This window comes from Eptatretus burgeri, chromosome 6, assembly GCF_056783735.1.
Source record: "Eptatretus burgeri isolate ZD-2024b chromosome 6, Ebu_testis_v1, whole genome shotgun sequence".
In the NCBI taxonomy this organism is placed as follows: domain Eukaryota; kingdom Metazoa; phylum Chordata; class Myxini; order Myxiniformes; family Myxinidae; genus Eptatretus; species Eptatretus burgeri.
The window spans coordinates 113,732,698-113,751,271 of NC_140966.1; the positions used below are offsets into that span (position 1 = coordinate 113,732,698).

The window sequence follows — 18,574 nt, forward strand, 5'->3', positions numbered from 1 at the left end:
TGATGTGGCCCACATTGAGCAACTGTGACATTTTACGAACTCCTCTTCCTTTCTCCTTCACTCTCTATTTATAAGTTTCTTCACCCCCAAACTCCCAAGGCCCTAACTGACTTCACACTAAACTTATCACGAGGGCTCGCTTTCCTTCTTTCAATAAACTGTTATAAACACAACAAGAAACAAAGCTACGTCCAGTTCCATGGACCGTGACACAAATCTCGATAACACAAATACACAAAATGCTTTCGGACTGGAAACTTACCTTTGGAGGGACTGGAAGGAGAGCTCGCCACCCAGTCGTCCTCGTGGGCCGATCCCTGATCCGGAAGTCCGGAAGTGACGTCAAATCCTGATTAAAAATACAATCCACAGTTATAAACCAATCGAGAATAAATGTATGGTGAAATACCAAAAAAAAAACAACAAAACACTTTGTGTGAATTAAAATGATTGGCTGTGCCATCTATGGATACATATTGTTGTGGTTGACGAAATTCGCAAACCACCATTCAGGTCCCGTAGGTGAGATATCTCTGTAAGTATATGTGTAGTTAGGCCCAAACCCGTTGTTTAGAGGGAATAAATGTCATTCATTCGGGCTGCGACCCTTCAAGATAGCCGTTTTTCTGTTCTATCTTTATTTTGAGCCAACCACGTCTCAACAGCCATCACACAACAACCACCAACCGCAACGCCGCTTCACAACAACAACAACGCCAACAGCCACGACCTTTACCATCACATCTCGCTCTCGCAACCATCGCATCACCGCCATTCCCGCGCCGCTTGTGGGCACCGATCCTGGACTCGTACAGGGCGCGCACCGAGCAGCGGGTGCAAAAAGCGGCCTTTCCGAGAAATCGGATCAAGAATGATTCACGCCCACTTTTCCTCCGTCCAATGGGGGAGCGTGGCTCCGCCCCCGAGCCGTTCCTGATCCAAAAATCTGCATATGATTTCTCCTGTCGGACTATAAAGCGCCGAGCGCGGGGCGAATTTGCGAAGAGTTGAGAAGAGGGAAGAGTTGGAGAGTTGTGGCGGCGGCGAAATCAGTCGAGAGAGTGTCTGTCGGGGTCCGGAGAGTCTGGAGAAGCCAAGGAGCTTTGTGGAGGTCTGCGCTCGTGTCAGAGTCGGGGAGCTGCGGAGAGGGGAGGCCGGGAACGCGGTCGAGGTCGCAGTGGAGTCGCTCGTCGTGGGACCCAAGCCAGCCAGATATCCTCTTTCCCCCGAGCATCAACAACCCCCCCCTGTTTCCCCCCGCGCTGAGATAGTGTGAGAAGGGGGCCCCCCGTTCCCACCCCATTCCAGGCAGTGCCAGCGAGGCCCGCGGAGTCGGGGCGCCGCCGCCATTTTGCGGCTCATCACCAGACGGGTAGGCTCGACGCAGTCTCGGCCCCAGGCCCGTCTGTCCCCTTATCGTTGAGGGTGGCCCCTTTTTCTTTTGCTTTTTAGTATATGTGTTGTCGGTGCCGTCTGTGAAGTAAAACTGTGTAAGTGTTGCCGTGTGCTCGTGTAGTCGGTAGTAGATCTGCATTGTGCATCTTTTGTTGCAATTGCTTTTGGTGCGTAATTGTTGTTTCTTCTTTTGTTACATTTGCTTTTCGTGCATAATTGTGGTAATTGTATATGTGTGCTTTCCGTTTGCCGCGGAATAAATGTGCTTTATGTTGAACTGTTTCTCCCGTTTCGCTTCGTCTTTTCTCTAATTGAATCTCCATCTTACTTCACGTAAAGGGTTGGTCGTGGGCTAAATACGCCCGATAATTAATCGGAACCGTCGAGGTTGACGATAACACCGCTCGGTTATCCCGATAGTACGGAATGGGTCGCTTAAAGTGGCCCATGTCCGAAGTCGACCTGCGGCGAGGTGCGATCGCCCGGTCTACCCTCCGTGTGGGTACTTAGGTAGGTCGAATTTGGCAAACAACCCTATCCCACGCGGGGGGCCGATTGGCACGATCGTGGTGAGGCCGAAAGGCCCACCCGTGACTAGTTCCCGGCGTTAGTCCGAGAGGGTCACGACGGGATTGTCCGTCCGGTGGGCGACGTGCCGCGATTCGAGTTACGTGGCCGCCCGCACGCCGGCGGGTGCGAATCCGCAACAATATCATCGTCCATCAACAACGACACCACGTGGAGAGCATCGTCCATCAACAACTGTTCCCCTCTATCACAGCTGCAGGACTCGAAGTTGTTGTTTTTCCAACATGTCCTTATTGTGTTCACCAAGACCCACCAAGACCCACGCACAGCCGAATCCATCCTGTTTTTCAGTACTGTTAACTACGATTGGTTAAAACCCATTCAGAAGAGTCCATTCTATCAATGATCCATTCTCCACTTTTCCGCCACCCTCCTTCTATCCCTCTCAATAACACGTCTGAAATTTTTTTTAAAAAATACAACAAAAAAAAAAACTTTCACCTCCAGTTGAACCCCAACGTGAATACGTCACTTCCTGTAGCGACTCTTCTTCCTCCTGAAAACGATCTCTCAGAGGCTACTTTTACCAACTCATATTCACCAAACAACTTCACAATTTTTTTCTTCAACCTTTCCTTCACCAAATCTTACCTGATCTTGAAAAAAACAAAAAAAATCTTTATTCTTTTAACCTCTCACGTTCCACCTCCCGAAACGACGTGTATCTCCACCCACTCTTCTTCTTCTTCCTGTAAATTTGTCGAACTTCCGGTTTCCTTCTGCATTTGTTGATCCAAATTCACGATTTTTCTTCAAACTTTCCCTTTCCTAATCTTAATCAAAATTTTTTTTAAAAATTAAAACCCTCACCTTTTATCTCCTTTCCTTACCCCCCCTCTCTCTTACACCTCCTCAGTCCACCTCCTCCAATCTTCAACTGCCCTCCACCCCCTGTCATTACTCCCCACTGTTCCTCATCCCATCACAACCGAGTCCTTTCTCCTCATCCGGCCCTCTCCCCAAACTCTTCTGCAATCCACAACACTCAATAACACTCCTTACCTCCGCCCTATCCTCCCTCGTCCTATCCTCCCTCCCTCTTCCTGAACAGTGTGGACCTCAAATATCCGGGGCCTTCGCTCAAACCTTTCAGATCTTTCCATACAGGTTGCCACTGGCAAATCAGACATAATCTGCCGAACAGAAACTTTCCTCCTTCAAGATGTCTCTGACTCCCATGTATCTCTCCCTGGTTACTCCCTCCTCCAGTATGACAGAGCTGAGCCTCGTCCTGGTGGCGTTGTTGCCCTCCATCAAAATAGCTCTCACTCCCCCACACCCCCAGGAATACCTCTGGCTACGGCTTCCCCTCCACTCCCACCTCATGTTTATATGTGTACTGTACCGTCCACCTAACAGTGATGACTCCATCTACACCTCACTCTCCGAAAACATGGACCAACTTCTCTCTTCTCATCCAAACTCTCTCTTCCTCATGTGTGGTGACTTCAATTGTCATCATGCCAGTTGGCTAGGTGTGGGTACCTCTCTCACCTGTCATGGCACCTCAGCAAAAGACTTCTGTGACTAATTGGGACTGACTCAATCTATCAACCTCCTGAACAGGATCTCAACCAATGGTATGCCATCTCCTCTGGATCTGATTTTGACAAATTTCCCTGAAAATATCTGCTGTTCTTCTTCCGCTCCAGTTGGTTTTTCTCACTACATGCTTGTCAAAGTAAATGTCTCTCTGGCTGTTATCGGAGAACCACCTTGGTGCCGTCGAGTCTGGCATTTCACTAAGGCCGACTGACAGGGTCTTGAAACAGCCATCAAACTTATAGACTGGTCTCCCATCTCCACTTCCTTCTACATTAACTCGTCCTGGGAATCTTTCATATAAACTTACTCTCCTTCATGCATAGATTTATCCAATTTCGTCTTCAGTTGTCCTGCCCTTCCTCCCACCCATGGTACACTGAAGCTTGTGATGAGGCAGTTGCCCTGAAACAACTTGCCTTTGCCTCATGGAAGGCTAATCCAACTGAGGGTAATCTCAGTTCCTTCCATAAAGCTGGAAACAAGTGCGTGTCTACTATCAGGAGAGCCAGCAAACAACATCTTTCTAATCTAAAGTCTAAACTCTCAAACCTGTCTTCCTCCTCCAAATCCTGGTGGTGTATAGCTCAGTCTGTTTCTGGTGTATGTTCCGCCTCCATCCCCTTCGTTAACTCAAATGGCCACTTTATTTATTATTTGGCCACAAAAACCAAGGCATTTTAGATCATTGGTATCTTCTGCAATGAGGCTGAGTCTTTGGGTCTCTCACTCTCTCACCGCAGGCATGTCGATGGTCTTTCTGTCTTCTCCCACATCCTCACTGGCCCGCCCCCTCCCCCCGCCCTGCTGTCTGTGATTTGTCCCCAACATCTTTCTGCATGCCGCTCAAGGTCCACCAGCAACCCCCATCTGGTAAAATTACCAAAATCAAGAATCACTGCTCACCTTCACTCTTGCATTCCTCTTTTTTTCCCACCTTTGGAACAAATTCCCACACTCTTTTCAATCCCATTCTTCCTTCCAGGTCTTAAAAACAGTTGTTCACCACGATCTCTCATCTTCCCTCATCCAAAAGCATGAGCTTTTCCACCCCGTTAATCTACTCCAAACCCACCTCCTTCAAATTCCCTGCTTTCCTTCCTGAAAGTCCGTCGTGTCGATCTTGTTTACCCCTTGTACCCCACCCCATCCCTCTCCCTTCCACAGATCTCCTCCTGTCTCTGTTCCTCACTGATTTTTCCTTCCCTCTCCCACCCCTCTTGCCTCCTGCTCCCCTTGTTGTGTGTTTCTGTGTGTTAGTTCTCGTATGAGCCTCGACAGTGTATACAAAAAAAAGATTCTTCTGAGAAAGCATCACGGACAGCAAAAGGTAACCGGCAAAGCTTCTGCTGGATTGGCATCACATCAGACTTTGTCATGACTGTGTACAAATGCTTTTGCATAACCTAGAGTTCCAATGGAGTTAGGATCAGATGCCTAACAGCAACAAACAGATGTTTGATGAACGGAGGTACTTAGCCCTGATATAGGAGCAATACATCTAGACAATATTCAGTCTGAGAACAGTGAAACGTCCATGCCAATTTTCGGTGTGTGCCACCTGAACATGAAGATAAGAAACATGATTGTGTGTCACCTGTACATGAAGACAACCAACCACAGTGATTGATTTTTTTTTCAGGGAAGTGATCAAGTGTAATTTTGGTTCTGTGAGAAGTGCACTCTTGAAATGTTCCAGGAAGGTAGACTCTGGAAGTATTCAAACGACTGAACATGTGTCCACCAGTAATTCAATTGAGCACACCTGTCCACAAGGTGTGCAAAGACCAACATCGCAAAATAGGTTCCCTCAAATTTGTTCAGAGGCATGGGTGCTTACACCTAAAACAGTCACACCTGGTATAGTAACTTCACGCACCTGGTATTTGTGCTCTTTGCTGCAACATACTTCAGCAAAATGTCCAGTTTTGCCACAATTTACATCTTTTTTCAGGGCATTTGAGGTAACTGGCTAAGCTCATTGCAGATTCACATCGATAGCATGTACCTGTTGGGTAGATGGTGTACCTGTCGGACCTGTGAAAATTCTGGCTTTGCAGGTTCATTTGAAGTGTTCCTGGGTATTGGGTCCTGTCTGTTTTGCTTCCCTCTGGGACATGCTGGTATTGCATGCTGAAAGGACGTTGGCATGCCATCTGGAATTGCTTTCACTTCGGCCATGGGTGATACGATTTGTCCCGCCATTACAAGGACTTTCCTGCAGCGTAAACTCGGGTTCCAAAATCAAATGTTCATGAATGCACGTTCTTAGGGCTTTTGCCATGAGGTGATCTCGTATCATTTCATTACAGAGATCCCCAAACTCGCAATTAACCGCAATCTCACGTAAAGCAGCAACCAAGTGAGCAGTTGATTCACCCAGCCTTTGTGCTCGCTGGTGAAACTTATTTCATTTGAAAACAATGTTCACTTCCGCCCTTCAGCTCCAAGAGCGATGCACGCTTCCTCGCATCCGAAAGTGCCTCGTCATTTACTGCCAGCACGTTCTCGAACACATGTGTCCAAAGTGTAAAAGGTATCAAAGGCTCACCCCGCACTTTGTAGGAATGGTCTTACATGTGGGTGGTGGTGCATGGCTGTTCTTATTTGGTGTTACGATCCATCTGGTTGATTCAGAAAACGATTGAGATTCCGACACGCTAACCCAGTCTTTGGTTTGGTGTGACCGACAGACTTACTTGTTAAAGGGATGAGCGGTTGCAAGCCGTGTGAGATGGAGCAATGAGAAGTCTGTGATGCCATTCGATGGCATTCGGGGCCGCATGCTCGCTACACTGGATGGGTCAGAGTGTACCTTGCCCTTCGCTAACAGGCTCAGATAAAATGCTGAGCCTCGTCCGTAATGGGGACTGGAGCTCGAGAGAGTGTCCCACGAACTAGGAATTCCCAGTAAGCATGAGCATTCAGCTTGCTTTGATCAAGTCCCTGCCATTTCTACACACCACCCATCGCTACTACCGATCAGGCGGTTTGGTGAGATCCTCTGATTAGCCCCTGCACAGGCTGTCCGCGATACACGTTACACATTGTTGTTGTGTCTGCTCATGCTGGTGCACTGAAAAGATGAGCAAACTTGACTGTCTCGAGTCGAGACTAGAGGAAGTAAAAACCAATGATGTAAGGCATGTAATGTAGTAATGGCAGCAGCTAAACAGGCTCTTCAGCTCAACTGTCTTCAATCGTGAATCACTCCCTTCTTCCCCACACCTCTCACTCGTCACTACCGGTTTCGGGTCCTCATTTCTGGTTCCATCATAGATTCCTTAATATTCACATAAATACCAATATCACAATAGTGAGACTGGACATGCTGCAGACTGACAAACCAACAACATTGTTTATCGTGAGATTGAGCATGTTGCAGGCCGACGAACTCGCAATGTTGTTTATCGTGAGATTGAGCATGTTGCAGGCCTACAAACCAACAATGTTGTTTATCGTGAGATTGAGCATGTTGCAGGCCTACAAACCAACAATGTTGTTTATCGTGAGATTGAGCATGTTGCAGGCCTACAAACCAACAACGTTGTTTATCGTGAGACTGAGCATGTTGCAGGCCGACAAACCAAGAATGTTGTTTATCGTGAGATTGAGCATGTTGCAGGCCTACAAACCAATAACGTTGTTTATCGTGAGACTGAGCATGTTGCAGGCCGACAAACCAAGAATGTTGTTTATCGTGAGACTGAGCATGTTGCAGGCCTACAAACCAACAACGTTGTTTATCGTGAGACTGAGCATGTTGCAGGCCGACAAACCAAGAATGTTGTTTATCGTGAGACTGAGCATGTTGCAGGCCGACAAACCAACAATGTTGTTTATCGTGAGATTGAGCATGCTCCAGGCCGCCGAACACACGTTATTTATCATGAAACTGAACATGCTCGAGGCCGCCGAACACACGTTATTTATTATGAGACTGAACTTGCTGCAGGTTGACGAACCCACAATACTGCCACATCTCCTCTCTTGGAACAGAAAACCAATTAAGTACATGATTTTTGGCAATAAATGTGCAGATGACTGAAATTAACACTGGGTTGTTCGCAGTGAACATAAACTTCCGGGAGCATGCAAGGCAACGCATTGTTACCCATACACCGCCCAAATAAAGGGATGGTGTTCCACAAAACTCTGTTTCCATGGGTCCCTGCTAGTTAACAAGAACACAATTGCGTGCTTTGAGCTGGGTTTTCATAATTTTGAGGTGACTCTCGTGCAGCTTCCAAAGGATTTTGTCACAGACTTGCAAAGGATTTAGTGTCGCATAACATTTAGCTCATCATGGTAATTCCAGTAGAGCTTCAGCATACCGGGTGGCTATTGGCGCCTGTCCAGCCATCCAATGATGACTTTCTTGAATATGGTAAGTCATTCAGGATGGTAAGTGTCAGGAAGGAATCCACCTTTGTGTCTCCTGGTGGCTGAACTGGACATGTACTCCACGTCATCGTGCCAGCCCTTCCTACATCATAACTACTTAAAATACTGAACAAAACATCATTTGGGCCAGATCAAAACTGGCCGTCTATGGCCCGCGGGCTGGACGTTCTCCATGTCTGCACTACAATCTGCACCACAACTCTTCCAGGCACGTGGGAGTAACAGGCAGTAACAAAGGAACTCAATTCAAATGCATTTAGCACACACAGCAGGATGAGTTTGTGGTGAAGTTAAAAAGAGGAAGTTGAACACAGGAGTGAGCACAGCACTTTGAACAGCTTTTCAAGGGAACAAACATCCTCTCTTCCTCTTATGTGGTGACTTCAATTGTCATCACGCCAGTTGGCTCGGTGTGGGTACCTCTCTCACCTGCCATGGCACCTCAGCAAAAGCTTTCTGTGACTCATTGGGACTGACTCAATCGGTCAACTTCCCGACCCGGATCTCAACCAATGGTACTCCATCTCTTCTGGATCTGATTTTGACAAATTTCCCTGACAATATCTGCTGCTCTTCCTTCGCTCCAATTGGTTCTTCTGACCACGTCCTTGTCAAAGTGGACATCTCTCTGGTTGTTATCAGAGAACCACCTGACCGCCGTCGAGTCTGGCATTTCATTCAAGCCGACTGGCAGGGTCTCCGAGCAGCCATCAAACTGACAGACTGGTCTCCTATCACTACTTTCTCAAACATCAACTCATCCTGGGAATTCTTTCAAAGAAACTTGCTCTCCCTCATGCACAGATTTATCCCCTCTCGTGTTCAGTTGTCTTACCCTTCCTCCCGCCCTTGGTTTACTGAAGCTTGTGGCGAGGCAGTTGTCCTGAAACAACTTGCCTTTGCCTCATGGAAAGCAAACCCAACTGAGGGCAATCTCAGTTCTTTCCACAAAGCTCGGAACAAGTGTGTATCTACCCTCAGGAGAGCCAGAAAACAACATCTTTCTCATCTCAAGTCTGAACTCTCAAACCTCTCTCCCTCCTCAAAATCCTGGTGGCGTTTAATCAAATCTGTTTCTGGTGTATGTTCCCCCTCCATCCCCTCCCTTACCTCAAATGGCCGCACTGCTGATTCCACACGTGATAAAGCTGAATGTCTAAACTCGGTGTTTGCAGCTTAATCTTGTGTCCTAAACCCATCACTATCTCTACCCACTTTACCCAGTCGCACCCAACTGTCCCTGGACTCTGTATCCTTTTCTCCTGACAAGGTGGAGAGCTTGCTTTCAAACCTCCAGTCAGATTCTGCAACCGGTCCAGACGGCATCAGCCCACGTGTCCTCAAAGCCTGCTCTTCTGCTCTTGCTCACCCACTCTCTGTTCTATTCACCCTCTCATTTGCCCCAACATCACTGCCCTGCATAAAAAAGGTGCAAAAACAGATCCCTGTAACTTCAGACCAATCAGCCTTCTCCCAATCATCAGCAAGGTGATGGAATCCATCATCGCCTCAGATATGAAATCCTTCCTCTTCTCCAATGGCTTGATTTCCAATCATCAATTTGGTTTCAGACCAGGTCACTCTACCCTAGATATGCTGCTACTGCTCTCCCATCAATGGATGGAGGTCCTCAATGCCAGACAGGAAATCCGAGCCGTATCCCTGGACATATCACGTGCTTTTGACACAGTCTGGCACCCTGCCCTACTCACCAAACTCTCTTCCCATGGTATTCAAGGCCATCTCCACTCATGGCTCGCAGACTTCCTCTCCTGTCGCAGTCAACGTGTGGCCCTAAATGGAGTTCTTTCATCCCCTCTTCCTGTGCAGGCTGGAGTTCCTCAAGGTAGCGTTCTGGGCCCTGTTCTTTTTCTGGTTTTCATCAATGATCTCTCGGACTCTCTGGAAAATCCTCTATTTCTCTTTGCCGACGACTCCACCCTCTGCCGTACCATCTGTCATCCCTCAGACCGGCAAGCAGCAGCTTCTTCGCTCACTGCAGATCTGGATAAAATCACAAACTGGTCCAACACGTGGAACATGTCTTTCAATCCAGACAAATCTCACACTCTCACTTTGTCTCTTCGAAAGGACCGTTTACAAAACTCCCCCATCCACTTTCTCAACAATCCTCTGGAAGAAGTCTTTTCTTTCAAGCTTCTAGGTCTCACTATCTGCCATGACCTTTCCTGGGAAAGTCACATTTCCAACCTCGCCTCAAAAGCCAGTCACCGACTGGGAATCCTCCGTCGTGCTAAGTCCTTCCTCGGCCCTCTTGAGCTCCTGACCACTTACAAAGCTTTTGTCCGTAGCCTGATGGAGTACTGCTCTCCCCTCTGGGCTGGTGCTCCTGCCTCCCACCTTTCTCGGCTTCACGCTGTCGAAACCAGGGCATTTAAGATCATCGGCATCTCCCGCAATGAAGCTGAGTCTTTGGGCCTCTCACTCAATCACCGCAGGTTGGTCGGTGGTCTTTCTGTCTTCTACCGACTCCTCTCCAGCCTTGCCCCCCCCTGCTCTCTCTGCGATTTGTCCCCACCACATTTCCACAGGGCGCTCAAGGTCCGCCAACAACCCCCTTCTGGTAAAACTACCAAAATCACGAATCACTGCTCATCTTCACTCTTTCATTCCTCTTTTTTCCCGCCTTTGGAATAAACTTCCTCACTCTATTCTTTCCCATTCTTCCCTCCAGGCTTTCAAAACAGCTGTTCACCACCACCTCTTATCTTCCCCCATCCAAATCCTCGATCTTTTCTCCCTCCGATCATCCACCCAAGCCCACTTCCTTCATTTCTCCTGCTTTCCTTCCTGAAAGTCCCTGAAATGTCCATCTTCTCTTCCCCATGTTCCCCGTCCCATCCCCATCCCTCTCCCTTCCACAGTTCACCTAATGTGTCTGTTCCCCACTGTTTTGTCCCTTCCACTCCCGCCCCTCTTGTCTCATGCCTCCTTGCTGTGAGTTGTGTGTTAGCTCTCATACGAGCCTCGACCAAGGTATACAAAAAAAACAAAAAAAAAACATGGGGGATGTCTCCCCCCCCTCCACACCCCAAAGCTACCACATCCCTCTGGTCCACACACTGCTGTTACAAAGCAGTCTATATCTTGCCTCAAACTCTAATCAACTTCTGTTCATAGTCTGCAGCACCACCATGGAAGCAACCAAACCAGGTCGAGCGATCTGTCGTGTACTTTTAATCGGTGCCAATTTGTTCGTACTTTTACATCATTAACTTTGTTACATTTACTTGTCCAACCAATGGCAGTAGTGTAGACATGGATTTCATCTGGTTTCCAACCAATCATTTTGCCCGAAACTACCACCGGGCTCGAGTACCTTCCCCTCAAGGGACAAGGGGAGAAGAAGGCTTGAACATGAGTATGACGCTTGAGGACGTATGAGGACGGTTGAGCTGAGGACACTGAGTATGAGGACGCTTCCCAGCCTAACAGCTCGCTATTTACACCGTCATGGAAATGACTCACAGACTTGAGTTTGACTGGAGTTCACTAGAGTTAAACCGCATCCGTACCCCTATCTTCAGCAATGCATTTCCTCTCTTCACTCACAGAGTTTCGTAACACGTGTTTGTTCGTAGCCCTTTCCTCAGCAGCGCTTTGCTCTCGCCACCACACAGAGCTTGATACCAAGTGGCTTGTTCACGGCCCTATCTTCAGTGTGTTTTTTCTCCTTTCAACCGTGGGACTACGATCATCAAACCCGTTTTGCTGAGCAGATTATTTCCATGGGAACTGGTCAGTTATGACACCTGAGTCACCGAGTGGATCATATTATTTCATGAACACAACGCCAAATTGGCCCGCTGAGGATATTCCATTTATTTCTTATTTCTTAACTTGTGACGGCATTCACCTGTACTAAACCTTAACTGATTAGAGGATACAGTTCAGACTGGACAAATTCATTAACCTTTAGTGGTAAGTAAGTAGAAGTCAACTCAATTTTCTCTAGAACTTTCACGAGATCCTCCCAAGAGTATGAATATTGAAGTGTGCAACACATGATTTGAGGGGGGTGTCTTTCAAACACCTTTCTGAACAAACAAAAGTACTTACCACACATAATCTCTCCATTGAAGATCTTATCTGGAAGTCACTCATGAGACATTAGGTGACCAATCCATTTCAGCTGTGATATCAGGAGTGTGTGGATACTTGGCATGTCTGTTCGTGTTCGAAATTAGATGTGAGAGATCTTACTTTGCCACCTTATCCTCCACAGTTTGCTCTTGAAAGCAGCCCATGTCAAAGTATTTAAACTTGTTTTTGTGGCGTATATACACCATCGGTTTCACACGTGCACAACATGGTTGGAAACACTGCAGCTCTGTCGATCATCAACTGTGATTGGAGTCAGGTGCCCGTTTCCACACATTGATGCAAGGTGTACCCAAAGAAACTTGCTGTTGTAAATCTGGTCTTAATTTCATCATCAATGTGAAGGGCCTGGAACAAGGTACAACCAAGGTAGGTAAACCTGTCTACTGCTGTTAATTAATTAGACATAATTTCAATGCAGGAGTAGGCCATTCGGCCCATCAAGCCTGAGCATAGATCCATGTGACTTTATTTTGCATCCCTATAATAACTTACAACACTGAGGTATCCATGTAACATCACATAGCACATACATGTTCGCCACCCATAAGGAGTGAGCTCTTTTTCCTCAAATCAAATTCCTTGTTGGGATGGCAGTGGAAGGTTGCACTCGATTTAATTTGAGAGTGCAGCATTATAGAGGGATTTAGAGTCAGAGTTCAAGTACAAAGATCAGGTGGAAGGGCATGTGGAGGGACTGTGAGCAGAAGGAGCTAAAATGATTTGCCGTTCTGGGTTTGGAGCGTCAGCAGGTCTCTTTCAGGGCTCTCTGCTGATGATCTCAAAGTTAAGTTTCTGGTCGCTATATGTCCCATTTTAACTGTTTATTTTCTCACCTACATGTTACTGTGTGTTCCTAGTTTGGTTTTGTTTCAAAAATCGTGCTATTTTGTGAATTTTCGTCGACATTGTCTTACCGGGTTCCTTGAGGCCTACCCATCCTTCCCCTCCAGGTGTACGATCATGTTTATTTGTATTCTCTCCATATTACCTTCAATTCCTATCCTCCCCACTTTCCCAACGTCCCTCATCTGTCTCAACTAAACACTCTGTTTCTTGTCTTAAATCCAAAACAAAAAAATCAAAACAACAAAAAAAAACTACCTTTCTCCTTGCATACTCACGAGTCCTGATCCTTCTTCCTCCTCTCCTTCTTCTTCTTCTTGTCCTCCGCTTCTTCTTCCTCCTCTTGCCAGCACACCATCTTTATTCTACTGAGCTGACCTTCTCTCGCCATTACCTTCACGATTTCTTCCAACATCCTTCCATTCCCGAATCTTACCTGTTCTTCAAAAATCTGTCAAAAATCAATAATCTTCCTTGTATCCTTTCGATCTATACACCTCCTGGAAGCACGTATCTCTCCACCCCCTTCCTGGTACTTTTCATTGACCCAACAGCTTTCACTCTGCGTTTACAGTTCCAAATTCACCACGCACTTCCATGATTTTACTTCAACCTTCCCTTTTCCGAATGTTACGCAATCCTTATTTAAAATAAATATTTGACTATACACCTCCCATAGCCAATTGCTTCTCCCGTAACCACATGATCTGTTTCCACCCCCTGCGTTTACCGATCCAAATTCACCATTCACCTCACGATTTTTTCCACAACCTTTCCATTACCTAATCTGATGAAAATTCTCTCAAACAATAATAATAATAATAATAATAATAATAATAATAAAAACGATCTCTTATTATGCTTCATCTTCTTCTTTCACACGTGTGGTACTCTTTACTGTATTATAATGCACTACTCTTCGACGATTTAAACAGAATGTTCTCAATTCGACCTTTCATTCATTCCTTGCCAAAAAAATCCAACTGTTACAGCGTTTCTTCTCTCCATTCTCTTAATTCGCATTCATTGCATCCCTCAAGAAATGTGTCCAATCACATCTCTGACCTGAAACTTAAAAGAAACCCCAGTTGGCTATGAATGTTCACTTTCCATCAACCATTCTTTTTTTCCAAATTCAGTGGCAACTCACCCCTCACTCTCAAAGCAACCATCACACTCTTCTCCCTCCAAACCTCCTTCTGACCTCTCTCAAAACTCCCCCCTCACCTTTCTCCCTCAACTCGCCCCACTCACCCTTCCCACCATTCACCCCCTCACTCACCCTTCTCAAAGTTGCCCCCCTCTCATCCACAAAGCTGCCTCCTTCCACTGCCCTCTCACCTCCATCTCATCACTCCACCTCCTCAAATCCTCAACTGCCTTCTGCCCCATCTCTTGCCCCCCTCTCCCCCAGCACCACAGAGCGTTTTCTCCTCCTCATCCAGCCCCCTCCCCGAGTTATTCTGCAATCCCTCACACTCTTTCAACAACCCTCCTTACCTCCCCCCCTCCTCTCTTGTCCTACCCTCCCCTCCCCTCCCACCCCCTGCACCCAAAGCCTACTCCCTTCCCTCTTTCTGAGCTTACTTTGCAACCTTATCCTCCACAGTTTCTAGTATCCACACATAACAGTGTGGACCTCAAATATCCGGGGCCTTCGCTCAAACCTTTCAGATCTTTCCATACAGGTCGCCACTGACAAACCAGACATAATCTGCCTAACAGAAACTTTCTTCCTCCCAAGAGGTCTCTGACTCCCAAGTATCTCTCCCTGGTTGTTTCTAGTATCGCAAGTATCTCTCCCTAGTTTTCTTCTTGTTATATTGGAAGTATTCAAGGGAGCTTTTCAGGAATGTCCATACCTTTTCTTTTCCCTCCAAATGAAATTTGTATATCAGCATCGATAAGGATTTTTATTTTTTATTTTTTACTGTTGGAATAAAGTTTTTACTCAAATTTTGAATGTCGTTTTGGCTACCACTTGTCGGTTCACATGACCATTGCAAGTCTAGACATCCTTCCCAGGAAGGAGTGCTTTAACCCCAGTCAAATAGGGGAGGAGACCTTTGGAAATACGATGTCAAGGTTATCCCTTTCCTCAGACCATGTGACATTAGGTGCTCGCCATCTCTCAGAAGTTAATAACAAATGTAAAAAAAAGACTCCGAGCAGAAAAATAACTACATCAATTTCCTGTCAAACCTCCCCAAAGAAGAGTAAACTTAAACAGAAAGATAATTTTTTTTTTAATAAGTGCTGATTCTTCAAAATGCCAAAGCAGACATAAAACTGGTATTTGAACAAAATTGACACACAAACATTCCAATAATTTGACCTACATCTCTGGTACCACTCTGGTCACTCCGCAAAACATAACTTGATTAGGTTTCTGTTTCTAACAACACAATACAGGGTTAGCGTGCATCTATCCCATCAATCCAAAGCAAACTGCAATCAGAACAAACGTACGGAGAGTTCTATATTTATAAACTGAAAAAACAAAATAACCAGCTCACATTTTGGCACTTACTATCAAACAGTAAAGCACTATGTGATCATGGCATTTTAACAGCAAATTATGTTAACAATGCCTGACATGATCGTCATTGATGCCAAAAAGTGTACACACTCACCTCTAAGCTGGCCAGTGTGGGTTTGAATCCTGATCCAGCTATAAACTGTTAATTCGGTGTTTCACATGCAGGATGATCCATCAATGTGAGTGCCGTCTCTCAAATGGACGTTAAACTTGATGTACCATCTGTCAGCATTAGTTGGTGGATGGTAAAGATCCCACGGTGTCCTTCACAAAGAACAGGTGAGTTTTCACCGGCACCCTCACCATATTATAAATTCCTGCATTCACCTGCAGCGGCATATCTGCAACCCCAGCAAATGATGTAATTCACAGCCATGTGCATCATACGAAATAAAAATAACAATCACAATATACAACAAGTTTGATTCCTTCTGCATGACAATTTAAGCAAAAATCCAAAACATTAAACTTCCTCATTGTTATGACCTCAGTGTTGTTTGGGAACTTTTAAATATAGACAATGGAGGTTCCAGTTATATAAACAATCACACAATATATACGAATTAAAGGCAATGTGTGTTGTGTGTGTGTATGTGTATGTGTATGTGTATGTGTATGTGTATGTGTGTGTGTGTGTGTGTGTGTGTGTGTGTGTGTGTGTGTGTGTGTGTGTGTGTGTGTGTGTGTGTATGTGAGTTTGTCAGCATGTGTCAGCGTGTCTCCTCCACAACTCCAAAACTATAAAACCTGGCATCCAGAAACTTTGCATGCATACAAAGGGAACTCCAAGGAAGTGCAAGAGTGAAAATTGTGTGTTTGGGTTAATTAAAACACCCCTTTTGAAGATAATTAACGGCCTCATTTAATTATATCCTTCATCAGGGGATCCTCGGCCACCTCGCTGTCTGGGGTCTTTAGTCGTTTCCTGGGCCTGCATTGCCATGCTTTTTGGCCTGCTCAACCATACCTTGCCTTGGAACAGGCGGCAGTGATTTCTTAACGATAAAGTTGAAGTTTTCACTTTTCGGCCATCAGCCGTAACTTGTATTGTGCAGTTTCGTCCCACCTATCGGGGGGATAGATAAATCTTGTACAGGATTATTCTTTATGATGAATACATTCTCAATCCACAAGATCTCCACTCAGAATCCTGCAGTTATTGCATATTTCCATCATGAAAATCGCCCATTTGTTCTGCCCGCTCAGCTGTTTGTTCTTGGAACCAGCACTAATTGATAGTCACGTGACCATTGAACAGTGAGCGTATTTCCCGAAACAAATTAATGATTCAAGATAGCTGCGCCCGTGAAGCGGTGCGTTTTTTACATTTTCGTTGTTTTCATCGTCAAAATGTTCGGGTTTGAACCTTGCGAGTGCATAATTCATCAGCCAAATGTAGAAAATGATGTTGCCCTGCCGTTTTCGGTGGTGAGGTGGGAAAAATTCCGGAATTTTGCTCGGAAATGGATGGTTTTAGATGTTCACAAACGGAATCTGCCAATCGAGGCAAGTAAAACTGTTTTCTTCAAACTTCCATGGGATTAAGTACCAGAATCCCTGGGCTATCACGACTATTGTTACTGTCGCTTCACTGATATCAAGAGGATATGTGGTGCTGAGAAACGTTGCCAGCAGAAAGCACATCTGTATGACAACAAAAACTAGCATCCGTTGAAGACAAAGTCTTCGATATCCCCCGCCATAGCAAATGAGGATGAACAAACTTAAATTCCCTAAGCGTGTGCAATGTGTATGTGAAGTTTCCCCTTGATCTGACCAGCCGTTCCGGAGAAGAAGATGTTTGAAGGTTTAAGGGTAAATTCAATATAGCCGCAAAATCATGTGACCTATCAATTTGAAATTAACAAACTTCTGAAAGGATGTCTTGGGGAAAGTGTCTGTGAAATTTTTCCTCAATCTGTCCAGCCTTTCTGGAGAAGAAGACTTTTAAAATTTATTAATTTTCAATCCAAGATGGCTGACAAACCATGTGACCTATGACATCATAAATTTACATTCTGCCTCCAATCCTCCAGTGGAATACGTATGTAAAGTTTCATCTTAATCAGATGAGGTGTGTTTTTCTATCCAAGATGGCCGCCAAACCATGTGACTTGTGATGTCATAATTTTTACGATGTATGCAGACATGATGGAAGATGATAGTTGCAAATTTTAGCTTCGTTAGGTTATGTGATTCCAGAGAAAACATTATTTAATATTTTTCTTGAATCCAACATGGCTGTCAAACCATGTGACCTATCAATTAGAAAATATCAAAAGGCACCAGTTCACCACTTGCTTGAAATGTGTACCAAATTTCGTAAATATATCTTGAGGGGATTTGTAGTTCAGCTCCGGAAACGAAATGTGATGGACGGACGGACGGAACCCATTACGAAGTTGGCGGGGGATAATAACAATGAGGAAGGTCAACAACTTGGTGAAGAAGGTGTGCCTGATGATAACATTGACTATGAACCATCTCCAAAAAACTGCGCTCAGCCTCTACCCACAAGTCCACCAGGAATGTACTTCCAGCTGTTTGCATTATTTGCAATTGTACTGATCTGTACCACACTGCTGCAGGGAAAAGGATCAAGGATCGTTTGTGTCAAGCAGAAACACAATCAGCTGGTATGTAGTCGTAAATCACTTTTTTACTCAGTGAACTATAGATTCGTTATCATGATACACATATTTATCCATATTGTCCTTTTCCATACTTGTATAAACTCTGTAGTTGGATGTGGTATTCATGTTCATTCTCTAAATTTTCAGGTACATTAATGGAAGCTGCTAGATCCAGGAATGATGTGACAGGGAAGAAAATCTTGCTTCAAATTTCTGATCGTGATTGTGTGGCCATTGAAGTAAGGTATCACCTCACCTGCTTCAGGTCCAACACTCGCTTCCCAAGTAAACCAACCAACAGGTTAGTGTCACCATGTTTGATTGGTCATCCATACATGTATCTGGTCAATATACTCTTTTCCAATAAATTTGTTTAACTGGACATGCATTATTTTGAAATTTTCAGTGAGCAGACAGCGAAACCATACATGCCATCATACAGAGCATTCTGCACCAACATCATCGAGGAACGTCTCATTGAAGGGCAGGAGATACTTAGAATGAA

The 18,574-nt window shown here is 45.4% G+C and overlaps 1 protein-coding gene and 1 long non-coding RNA gene across 4 annotated transcripts in view; both read right to left on the bottom strand.

Moving 5' to 3' along the window:
* LOC147025657 (uncharacterized) overlaps nucleotides 1-1,275 on the bottom strand; it is a 77,943-nt gene extending 76,668 nt beyond the window's left edge. For both annotated transcript variants that reach the window (XR_015059625.1, XR_015059626.1), the window contains exon 1: nucleotides 263-1,275. This is a non-coding gene — a long non-coding RNA (uncharacterized LOC147025657). The remainder of the gene's footprint in view (nucleotides 1-262) is intronic.
* Nucleotides 1,276-15,130: 13,855 nt separating this feature from the next.
* LOC147025658 (scavenger receptor cysteine-rich domain-containing protein DMBT1-like) overlaps nucleotides 15,131-18,574 on the bottom strand; it is a 74,463-nt gene continuing 71,019 nt past the window's right edge. For both annotated transcript variants that reach the window (XM_085886868.1, XM_085886867.1), the window contains one exon: nucleotides 15,131-15,777. In XM_085886868.1, coding sequence (XP_085742994.1) covers nucleotides 15,744-15,777 — 34 coding nt within the window. In that variant the 3' untranslated portion in view covers nucleotides 15,131-15,743. The remainder of the gene's footprint in view (nucleotides 15,778-18,574) is intronic.